This window comes from Neospora caninum, chromosome V (assembly GCF_000208865.1).
Source record: "Neospora caninum Liverpool complete genome, chromosome V".
Taxonomy (NCBI): Eukaryota; Apicomplexa; class Conoidasida; order Eucoccidiorida; family Sarcocystidae; genus Neospora; species Neospora caninum.
The window spans coordinates 315,913-328,031 of record NC_018391.1 but is presented as its reverse complement, the minus strand read 5'-3'; the positions used below and the strand labels follow the sequence as shown (position 1 = coordinate 328,031).

The 12,119-nt window shown below is 53.2% G+C and overlaps 1 protein-coding gene and 1 non-coding gene across 2 annotated transcripts; both read right to left on the bottom strand.

Moving 5' to 3' along the window:
- Window positions 1–1,436: 1,436 nt before the first annotated feature.
- NCLIV_012630 (Os03g0726500 protein, related) lies at window positions 1,437–5,520 on the bottom strand (the record flags this gene model as incomplete). The annotated part of the gene is made up of 6 exons (XM_003881449.1): window positions 1,437–1,490; window positions 2,077–2,160; window positions 2,467–2,624; window positions 3,105–3,471; window positions 3,810–3,976; window positions 4,866–5,520. The coding sequence occupies 6 exons, from the start codon at window positions 5,518–5,520 to the stop codon at window positions 1,437–1,439; spliced, it is 1,485 nt and encodes a 494-aa protein (XP_003881498.1).
- Window positions 5,521–7,515: 1,995 nt separating this feature from the next.
- Window positions 7,516–7,587, bottom strand: NCLIV_t060006. Its single transcript has one exon. It is a non-coding gene; the product is annotated as a tRNA-Ala (tRNA).
- Window positions 7,588–12,119: the final 4,532 nt, after the last annotated feature.

The following is a 12,119-nucleotide window of genomic DNA, read 5'->3' as shown; positions in this document are numbered from 1 at the left end:
TGAGGGACGAACAGCGGAAGGAGAGACGAGCACCCTGGCAATGACTCGTTTCAAATCATGTAGAGAACACCACGAGGAGCATTCGTGTACTGAAACGGTCCTCCAACGCTTACCTATCGAGCACCCAATAGAGCAACACATGACGCTGACCATGAGGACGATCAGCAGGCGTTCAAGTCGATGTTTCCTAATCTGTACACAGAAGGACTCGTTTCTGCCGAAGTTCATGTAGGGATGGACAAGAAGAAAGAAGAAGTGCACTTCCGGATTGTCGCGTATATGCGGCCTGTACCACAAGGGTGTCTACTCTGACGCGCACCAGACGAACGAACGACAGCCAAACCATCTGCGGACTGTAGACTTACGTAACGCCTGCGAGAGGTAAAATCCTGTTGTACCGGGGTTATATCCGTTTTAAAACTGATTTTCGACATTAAACGTTTTTAAAATAATGGTCAGGCGACCTACTATTTGTGACACATCCAAAAGGATCTGTTTCCATATTCCGCTACTAGAAAAGCTTTCGAGCCCACGTATCGATCCAGAAGAGATTTGCCGACAAGGGTGGTGAAGAACAGGACGAGGAAGAGAACACCACTGATGCTTGGAGGCGCCATTCTGCTTGTCAAGTTGATCGTCCCGGCCGTCGAAGCAGACAAAAGTACAAGACATGACGTCAGCGCAGACGACACGGATGGTATGACGCCCTTCAAAAGAAGCATTGGGCCAAGAATTAGGCCTCCGCCGATCCCCACGATGGCACCTGCAGCCGCTCAGCAGAGAGAGACGGTGCGGCACAGCGATGAGAGAAGGAGGGGCGCGACCCAAGCGCTTGAGACAGGGGCAAAGAACAACACAGAGAGAAAAAAGAGGCAACTGTAAAAAGAAAAGAGCGGCTCTCTTCGAACATAAATTAATATCTTTTGCTGCCGCGTGTTGACCCGCAAAGAGAGCGATATGAAAGGAAAGAGGGGAGACGAGTGGCTGAATACACGCCAAAACTACGGAAAACACCCGACAGGAAGCGTACTGCTGGAGACAGGAGTGCCGCTGCATACAACCGAGAAACTATGATGCATTCCTAAAGACAACAACCTTCGTTTCCTCTTCTCTCGCTTGCTCCCTTACCTAGCATGCCGGCGAAGAAAGACTGGGCAAGAAGAAAATGCACGTTCCCCACGGTAAACTCGATGGGGGAGTAGCAGTGATTGTGGAGCAGGAGTCTCTTCTTGTGACGTGTGATGAGCTTTTGGCCCCATAGAAGGGATACTGTTGCTAGGAAAAGACAGCCGATCAGATATATTAGCCAGTAGGACACCGAGCAGAAGGGGACCTGAAAAAAAGTGATAGAACATGAGTATGACAATGAAGTAGAACAGGGAACAACCGTTGTAGCTGACGGACGTCCCGTTGTCGTAGGAAACAAGTTTTAAATCTCAGAAGTGACGTTGTCTGGCGGCATCAGACCCCTTGGAGACAGCCATAGCGCCCTGGGACACACGAAGGCGACATGAGACTCTCCAGAAGAGAAAGCCGATGCGACCACAAGTGGAAGAGCTCTCAAGGGAGACAGAAGAAAACGGACAGAACGTGGAAAACACCTTACAAATTAGGTGTTCGAATCACTGCCCTTCGCCTTCGAGGAAAACTGGTCCATAACCCGGCAGTACAACACTTGGATGGAGGAAACACAAGCTGACTCAGTCCCTCAGTCCTCTATGCAAAAACGGGTGAGATTCGCAAATGCGTAAGCATAGCGGTTGGAAACCTGCAACGGATGAACAATCTATCGAGATGTGTACCTGTGCGTGCACGTTACAGTCACGGAAAATGGCCAAACTGAGAGACCTCCTGGAATTGAGAGTTACGTCGCCAGATGTCTTTCTGCGTGAGCCATGAGGAACCAAGGAGACAAACGAGAAACTCAAAGCAGAAAGCATACAGAAATTGTGAAGCTGCTCGTCGCGGTTTTGCAGGCATAAGTTACATGATACAGCGTGAATTGGCCAGTAAACGAATCAGAGGAACGCCGTGCAGCAGGAGACAGCAACCGAAACATGCGTGCGTGCCTCTTACAATGTGGAAGGTGGAATGCTTGCCGCCCTTGATAAATGTAATGGTGAGGTTGATGATCCAGACTGCCAGCAGCATTGACCACTTCTGCAAGTCAAAACAAAACCGTCACCGAAGGAGCCCCACCTACAGAGAACAGCCTGACTGCTTCGAATCGTGAAAACGGTGAAACTGGAGATGAAACACACAGTACAGTGTATAAAACTGGGGACGCCACGAGACGTAACATCTGCATGTGAAACATGTGGGCAGTTACCAGAAAAATGTCGCCATGAATATCTACGGGAGCCACCACCCTGATTGCACACGCAATTCTTCCCCAAATCAAGAAGACAACCGTCACCATAAGTCAGAGGTAATGCCCTGTGTGCAGCAGTGGGGAACAGGACTTACCGTCAGCTCGTGACGCTTCCATTGGTACTTGATTGTTGAGCGACCCCGTTTTCGATTGATGTGACTACTACCGTAGTCTACTGTAGCTTGTTCTCTATCTTGTGGCTCCTCGGGAGCGAATTTGCCATCATCTGATGACACCCGAACCCCTTGATCCTCTGTTAGCAGCAGCGAATAGTACAAGAGGATATTGAGATCTGTGAGCACAAGTTCTGGGGCTTTTACCAGAAGCAGTTGTGTTCATGTAGACGTGTATAGTTGTTGACGCATATCTGGGTACCAGCAAAAAATGCTTACATTTTGGGAGATGTTTACTTGCGTTTGTGTTAGTTACTGCGTTTGATATACTTGTCGACTTAGAGGTCAACTTAGGATCTGCTCTGCAGTCGTTCATGCATGATCCACCAACAAGAAAACCGGTTCGCTTCCAGGGGAATCAAACCAGAACGCAGTAACGTAGAGACCAGGGGTAGCAGGGGAGAGTTGTCAGTGGAGATACCCTGACACTGTACAGGTACCTATATAGAGCACCACCAAGTGCTTCACCCACATAAGCGTGAGGGCATATACGGCTATTTATCTGCAGAGACACAGGCACAAAGACAGGGGCAGAGTTTCTGTGAGCCGGACAGTCGTACCGCATTCTTCGCCTTCTTTTTTCCCGCTGTTCTGCAGTTCCCTCTTTGTTTCGTTTCCACCTTGCTTCTCGTCGTCTCCCGCTACTTTCTGGGCAGGAAACTCCCTGTCTCCCGCTGACGCTGGTTCCTCCATCGGGACAGCCGCCCCAATCTCCCCACATGTCTCCTTGTGTGCGTGCTCAGATGCAGTCAGCTGGGTTACTTTTTTCGCCTCTCTTTGCTTGTCACGAAGACGCCGCATGAGGCGAACGGTTTCGTATAACAAACAAACGACAAGCAGGACAGTTATTAACCACGCAGGCAGCACACGATTCACAATGACGCCGACCGAGGAACCACACATCTGCATCGGACCGAGGAGGAGGACCTGCACCAGAAGAAAAGGAGCAGCGCGAGACGGCCGAAATAGAGAGACGAATGGAATTACAGAAGCAATCGACGACACATCCCGGCCACCTCCAAGTCGATCATGGTCATGCTAGCATAGACTCCGGCCAGGCCACAGAATGGTAGCAACAACCTGGTCACGCCAGGAGGGAAAACGTTGATAGCAAGGTTCGACAATGCAATATTACAAGCCGTATTGTGCTCCGCAGGCATGCTTGTGGACACGCGAGTGCATGACAACGAAACTACGAGAGAAGACCAGTTCCTGTTGATGTCCAATGATTTGATATCGTGGACTGAACTTGCAGTATCGCCTACCATATCCATGTCAATAAGTGGCATGTCAACGACGGGGTTGCGGCGGACGAAGTTGAGACAGAGACCTGCGAGGGCGCTCCCTGTCATCAAGCATTGACTTGTTGCGGTTGCCTCAAAAGTATTAAAATGCATTATAAGTTGCATAAGCGGGACAAATATTGCTCCGCCTGTAGCGACAGCGCGGCAGGAAAATCACAGGGAACCAGGACAGGTACCAACAACCTATATCTATCGCAAAACGGACAAGCAGCGGCCGACAACCGGAGCCAGCTGTTCTCGTCGATTCTGCTTCCACACTTCTGGCTACATTTCTGGGTTCTCTGTCGTCACTGACGATAGACACTGGGCACATGCTGCCAAAGAATAAAATGTTGACGCGCCCCCACTACACAGCATGGCTGAAGATCTGGAAACCCAAATTCTTCTGAAGAGTCTGGTACAATGTCATCTTGCTGCTCTCTATCTGCCAGGCGCGTATACAGAAACAAAAGCGGCAGTATACGCCGGGTTTGCATGACGGTGTAAGAAATTACGACCGCATGTTCCCGACGAGGTATGAGCCGTCACACACTCTCCTCTGGATTTTAGAGCCTCCCCTCTGTACAATGACGTTGATAAGCGTAATTCGGCAACTGTACGGATATGCAGATATGCGGCCCCTGAATCACGGCTCGGTACCTCCACACCCAACTTTCATTGGACACCGCTCTCGTACTCGCTCCCTCATTGATTAGTCCTCCATATAGGGAAGGACCCCATTTCGTTGGAAGGCACAGCCTCGTTCACAAGAGATGTATATTTCCGTTAATGTATCTCCCTTCATCCGAGACAACACTGACCTAAGAGCTTTTCTGACGTAGTTTGACCGTTGGGACGGTCACATGCAGAACACAAGCAAGACCGAGTCTCACGCCCCTACCTCAGACGGTTCCCCGTTCTCTTGATGGAATGCAGCCAACAGTAAAAACAGGAGTCTTTTCGTTGCTCTACAAAGGAAGAATTGCCGTTGTCTTACATACCGGAGTTCTCGTGACGCGGAAATACACAGTAACTTACCTCCCGTTCCTGCCGTGACAGATACAGCGCCAACAATTGCAATGAGAACGATGCAAACAATGGTTGGGCCGTTATTCAGTTCAGAAAGAGTTCTCCTTTCGTCAACGAGACCGCTCAGTTTGCGCACCGGGGACCCCGTGTTGAGGACAAGAAGAGGATCATCCGTTGACAGAGACCTGTAGAGGCCTACTGTGTTTCTCGGCGTTTCCTGCTGCAGCCCTACGGGGATCGCTTCCTGCTGCAGCCCTACGCGGATAGCTTCCTGCTGCAGCCCTACGCGGATCGCTTCCTGCTGCAGCCTTACGCGGATCGCTTCCTGCTGCAGCCTTACGCCGATCGTGAGATGAAGGGGCTCCTCATCAGAACTGTTCCACACTCTATGTAAGCTTTGCCGGTGCTTTACGCGTAGCCGCGCCCCTGAGGAAACGGCTGCAACCGTGTCAGATTTCGCAGCAATCTCGTGAATTTCCGGAGGCCCAAAAACACCACTCGCGGTCACATACAGAAAGCCGACCTTATCGAAGTATTTATCCAGATGATGCGGCCAACTAAGATCCACCGAAGGGGTGATTTCCTCGCCCGACCAGTCACCACGGGTTTTCGCCCATAAAGCGGCCGAGGGCGCAGAAGCAACGGAGGGTACAACCCATGACATTCTACCATGTAGCAGAGCTTTGTGGGTATTCCCTGACTTGTTCGCATGTGTTTGGCCTCTCTCGCTCACGCTGCTATCAGGTAAAAAAGGTAGCACCCCTTCTTGTAGGGATCCAAGACTCGTTAGCAAATCCCCCCGGTGTGGGGAGAAGAACCTATACGCGAGCTTTGTCAGAAAAATCACAAACACGGTGGCGCCACAAACCAGAAGGACAAGCATGATGACGAGTCTGGTGAGGCGTAGCGGCAATCGGCGAACACCAAACTCGTCCACTTCTAGTCGTTTTAGTGGGAAAGAGTGTGCGGCTACGGCGCCACCGTGCGTCGTCGCCTGGCTCTCCGCTACAACGCCATCTTTGCTGCGAGTTATCCAGTTCACAGTCGACAGGAGGGATGTGATGGCAGAAGGTGCCACGCTGCGTTCTGTAGACAAGCGAACCATCCCGTAGGGTGACGATGGAGCTACACGTTCTTTCAAAACAGACTAATATGACCCATTGATGCGCGGTGCGGGTTTTGCCATAGAGGTAAACGCGCTTCACGCCTGCTACAAAGGAAGTCCATCATTGTTGATTACTGAGGATGCCACTCGCGGTGAGGTTCACACACTGGACGAAACCACCGGGGACATCTCCCCCGGTAGCAACCCAGAAATACACTCAATACACGAAGGGAGAGGAGACTAAAGAGAAGAAGCGATTTTTGTAGCTGACTGAGGCTAGCCCCCTTGTTGCATAAGTATGTGTCAACGAACGATAATTCCGGTGCTCAACTCAAGTCTCCGTCCCTAGTTCTTTCGCCCGCTGCTCTCGCAAGTCCTTCGCACACTTTGAAGGAGCCAGCACTGCCTATTGGGTCAATCTCATGCGGCCTCCCGGCAGCTGCACGATGGCAGGCGACGACCCCAATGGAGATGCCACGTTCCTCTGCCCCCGCCCTTACAACTATGTGGCTGCGGCGCCTAGTCGAGCTCGAGCAAAGCTGCATGCCGCGCGTCGTCTGGGCGACTGTCGTAAATCATGGAGGGACCAGTCTGCAACTCAGTGAGTGCCAGTGCACACCACAGTTGACGTTCCGTTACAGCCCCCCAAGCGGCTCCTTTCAGGGCCATGGTGGCTGACTCGAGAGTAGAAGACAGTTAAACTTTTAGTACCACTACATAGCTTATTTTTGGTGTGTCACAGCGCCCACGAATTGCCGTGGACTCCCGACTTTTCTGTCTAGTCTTACGGTGTACCAGCACTATGAGGCTGACCTAAAGCTTGCATTTGCACATGGAAGGTTTATTAACTGGCCTTCTTCGCAGTCCCCCGGGATTCGTCGCCAGCTACCCGGTGCCGGCAATGATTTGGGCTGAAAGGCTCCTTTGCGCCAGCAGAAGGTCGCGGTAGACAAACCACCACTGTGACCCAAGCAGCTAACTACGCGGGAACGTTACCGGAGACGTATTCTTTCTACCAATCCTCGTTCCATTCAAGAGCAAAAACCAAATCTGTGCATCCTGGCTCGGCCATCTCCCTGTAACAACAAACGGGAACTCCGAGGCGCGTCCTAGGACGCATTTTTGCGGTACACTGTACGAACCAAACACAATGCGACTGCCGTGGAGAATGCACGGCGCGGTTACTCTCACAGTGCTACACAAAATCGCAGGCTCTTGCTCTTCAGACTCACATTCTTTACACATCTCCACCAGAACCTCACTGTTAAGTCAAAAATAGATTGTTGTTCCTCAAGGAGCTAGATGAGTCCATCGATGTGTCGGGAGCGAGCTCGAGAATGCCTGCTTGTTCGAGTAGGGGAGCGATCAACAGTGGTTAGCCTTCAGAGCGTACCGACATAACAACTCCTCAGCTCTCCCGTATTGCTGGTAGGAGCCACGCGAGCCAAACGATGGCTGCGGGCCCGAGCCGTGTAAAACACACGGTTGCAGCACTGGCAGGCTACAATAACCGGCCCCCGGAAAAAGTTTTCAGTTCATGGAGAGAAAACTATCTGGACTGATCGGGAATTGAACCCGAGACCTTTCGCATGCGAAGCGAACGTGATACCCCTACACCATCAGCCCGTACTGGGCTCCTTTGCCGCTCCAGCCCGTTTTTGGCCTACATTCCTGTTCCAAAATGACACCAGAACTTGCACGGAGATCTGTATTATCTCACGAAGATACTCGCGAAGAAACAGCCAGCTGTATTCCTGGGACGTATCTGATGCACTTGCCTCCTCGCTCATGCCGAGAATCAGTCCTGTTTGTTCCCAGCAAACATGTGCTGTGACCCAGATGCTTGACTAAGATGAAGCGACCCCCAAAAAAACTGACACTCCGTGTAACACAGTAAGGACGCTGAAGACGCGACTGGTGTGCAGGTTACAAGGTTGACTGCGCCTCTGTGCTTCGCCATGTCTCCAGTGCTTCGCCATGTCTCCTGTGCTTCGCATGTCTGGAAAAAGCCAGATCTCAGTGAGGCTAGCCCCCCAATTAACAAATCCACAACGGCCACGTGCGTTAGCGGTGGTGTCTTCGACATTGTGGGTGTCCCAAAGCGGCAGAAACATCGTAGGCGTCGAGCAAGACGATCCTAGCCAAGAGTTAAATGCGAGACAGGCCCTGTTTGGTAAGGGCCAGAGTCGTCTGCTCGAGACAAGACGCACCGTAGCGCGAGGGAGAACTTCGAGCGGTGGAAACCAGCCGTGACACAACCAAAATTGACGCGAAGAAAAGAAAAAACGTCTTTTCTTGCAAGCTACGCGCCTCTCAACCCGGCACTGTCGCATGCGCGACGCGTCGTGAATTTGCGCACCTCAACGTCTCGGCCATATCGACTTTCGGAGTTCGCCTTTGCTGTTTTCCTTGAAGTTGTCCTTCTCTGTTCTTACAACTTTATTGCTACTTCTTCTTTCTTTCGCTTCTTCGTAACCTAATTTTCAGCGGATGGTCTGGTGCCCGGCCACCCGCCGAAGCGCTGAACGCTCTACTGTTTCGAGTGAGTCTCAGCGAGCGGTGTCTCCCGACTCGGGCGATATGGAGGAAACAGACGTGGCAGGGGCCTGCGGCGTCTCTCTTCTCCTTGCAAGTCATTGCTCGCAGAATTAAGCACGGACAAGTTTGAGGAGGCACGACTCCGTGCACATCTGAAAGGGCCGACTCTTGGTTGCCAAGGGTGTGCAGCCCGGCGCTTCGCGACGCCCGTGTCTGCTTAGCTACTTGATCTCGCGTCTTAGACTGCAGAGGAAATTTGCTCACTCGTTCACACCGATGCCTGGAGGCAGTTCATTTGTGTGTTCCTGGACTTCTCGGAATACCTCAAGGAGAGAGGCATGGCCCACAACCACCCACTGCGACAACCGCTCAGGAGCCAGGAAGTGATACTCCGAGAGTTCCTTCTCAATAGCGGCGTTTCCCTGCCTCGCTTCCTTTCTCTTGCGGCCTCAACCGTGACTCAGAGAGTCTACCCGGTGGAACACCTTGAGCTCTTTCTCTCTGGTCGTTCGGCGGTCTTTCGGTTAAAACGTTCTGAAGGGCGGGGGACGAACGGCAGAACCCGAGCCGGTCTGATAAACCGCACGGATTTTTGTGTTATTGCACAAGTCCTGTTTTCGTAAATATGGAAACACAAATAATCCGTTGTCTGCGTCCTTGAGGAACTGCGCAAGCCGTGAAGGATCCTCTCAGCCCTTCTTACTGGGTCGGAAGGCGGCACAATTTCTCGCTCTGCTCGAGTTTTGCTAATGACGGGAAAAACGCTATCTGCGGGGTTGATTGCTGTGAAAAGGGCAGTTTTTGGGTTCTGGGAAAGGTTTCTCTGCAACGCTCTGGAGTCCGTCTGTCTCACGCCATGCCGGCCCTCACCCATCACCCATCACCCATCCCGAACATGTTTTTTCCCGTTTCTATCCCGGTATGCATTCGTGACTCCTCTCCTTTCTCATCCACTTTATCTTCACCTCTATCCGCTCTATCCCGAGACTCGTCCAGTTCCTCCTTTCCTTCATTCTCCCGTGACTGCTAAGAAAACAACCCAGACACCTTTCGCGCGCCGCACCGGGTTCTGCCTCCCTTCCCTGCTCCACCCCTCTCCTTCGTCTTGTCCCCTGTTTACTTCGATCTCTGCAATTCTTAATCTTGTCTCCACTCGATTGTCTCTGATTCGCTGCGGCTGTCCTCCGTTCTTTTGCTTCCTCCCCGAACCTCTGGTCTTCTGTACCCGTTCGGCCACCCAGCAACCCACGCCCTCGCTCCGGAAAGAGCATTCGCTGGAGGAGGAAATCGTGGACAGATTGTCTCTGTCCTGTCCGTGTCTCCCCGCTTCTCCGGATGGAGGCACCTAACCCAAACCAGTTTTTCCTGTGCGGGCAAACGGAGAGCAAGAGCGGTCGAAATGGAAGACGGATCGGTCGGGACAGATGCCTGCGTGCCAGTAAGAGAGGAAGACGAGGAGCATGGCATCGAAAAGGCTGAAATTCGTATTTCGGTTCTTCCTGACCTTTTTACAAAGCGCCCGGTATCCTGTACTGGAGTGGATTTACACTCAACAGCGGCCCAACCGTCTTCTTCCGCTTCACGGAACCTCCTCCTTCCCAGGTCGGGTCCAGCCCCGGCCAAACAGTGGAACAGAGGGCCTTATACAACTGGCGTTGTCTCCGCTTTGCTCGCCCGAAACCCCGGGGGAAAGAGCGAAGAAGAACGGGCATATGTCACCATCGAAACGCACCGGTCTCCTTACGTGGCCTCGCCCGTAGACGAAGCAGCGTGGAGGTCTGTCGGCAGCGGCGTGGATGGTGCAGAAGCGGCTGATTTAAGCACCACTGCGTCGTCTTCGATTTTCGCTTCTGACAGCCCTTCTCTTCCTCTCGAGGACATCCTCTTGTCTTCGCACCAAAAGCAAACCCTTCGGGAAAGAACTCAAGCGAGTTCTCCTAATGGACGCGGGGACGACCGTATCGAGCACACAGAGCTGCATGAGAGCCGCCACGTAGGGTGCGGCCAGGCGTCCATACTCCGTGGATCTCCTGCCTCACCGGCTTCAGATGCCGTGAACGTTCTGGAGGTCGCGGCGCACAGTAGCCCTCCCGGCTACCCGTCCCCCAGCGCCCACCCGGGGACGCCATTCGGGAAAGGAAGTCCCTGCAGAGTGACGAAACTGGAAAAAGAAGCACGGCCGCGAGGACCAGGAGGGCGTGGATGCTCGGGGAGAGGCAGCGGGGAACCCGTTTCCGCCTCTAGAGTGGGAGGCGATGCGGCGCTGAGCCCTCGAAACCGAGCGAATGGACGGATCGCAGCTGGTCACGGAGATCTGCCTGCGATCCCGAACCCCTGTCTAGCGTCTTCTTCCTCGTTGTCGTCTCGTTTTTCTTGCTGTTCATCCTCGCCCTCCTTTGACTCTCGCTGTCAGAGTGGATCCTTGCGTGTCGCGCACGACCCGGTGTCTCCGTGTGGATCTTCCGCGAGAATCCCTTCTTCCCTGGTGAAGGAGAAGTGTGAAGGCCGTGTCTCCACTTGTCGGTCTCAATCTGCTGCGCCTCGCAGATTGAATGGCAGCGCGCACTCGTCGGATGTCGTTCCTCGTCTCAAAGCGGTGGCCGCTCTTCTTTCTCTCCTCCTTCTCTGTTCCATTCCGCCTGGGTTCCTTGGCTGGTGCTTCTGCTTCTCACCTGCCTTTCGAGCTGGTGCCCTCAGTTGCCTCGACGGCCTCTGCCCCATCAGTTCTCTCTGCGTTTATGTCGCCCCGGCAGGCGCGGCCTGGACCGCAATAAAAAGCAGAAGAAGTGAACACCTGCCAGCCTTCGTTTTCGTCCTCCAGGGGATGTGCAACCTCATCGGGTGTACCTACGGTTTCTCGCTTCCCAGCGTGGTCCTCGCTGCCACAAACTGCGTTGGTGAGACTTTTAACGAACAAACCCTCCACACAGGCAGCCGCATGTTACCGGTCCCCCTCGGCAGATCACCGACAGCTTCGCTTTCCCCGTCAATGGAAAGCAGTCACCCCCCTTTCCTGTCCAGACAACGTATCTACACGTGGTATCTCTAGAGACTACACGAGAGCGGAACACAGCTCCCGACCACTCCTGCGGACTCGGGCAACGAAAAGAGAACAGGTTCTCTTCACGTTGAGACTTTCGCGCGCCTCGGCGCTGCTCCGTTTCATTCATTTGATTGTCTTCCCACCCCTGTTAACGGGATCACAGTGCTGGCTTTACCCTCCCGCTTCTCTGCATTGTGAGCTCCGGCGCCTTCTCCGTCCACTCTTCTTCTAGGGTAGATTCTCAGACCGTGTTTCGTGTGTTTTCGCCGTACCTGTTCCGGTTCGTTCTCCGCTGTCTCCGCAGGGCTTTCCTTCCAAGTGTTCTGGCTGGCCGTGTACGTCTCCTGGAGACACCCGCCAGCCCGCCCTTCCAATCCCTCGTCCACGAGCGTCTCTGCTCCCGCTGGTGAGGGCTCTGACAATGTCGCTTCCAGCTTGGCCGCAAGAGAGACTGTGTGGTCTGTGGAAGGCGGACCGAGTCCCGCAGCGTCGCGGAAGTTCTCGCCGTTATGCCCGAACGAAGAAGACAGTCGTTCACCAGACGCCCAGCGTCGCGTCGGCCTCTCTGACATTTCCG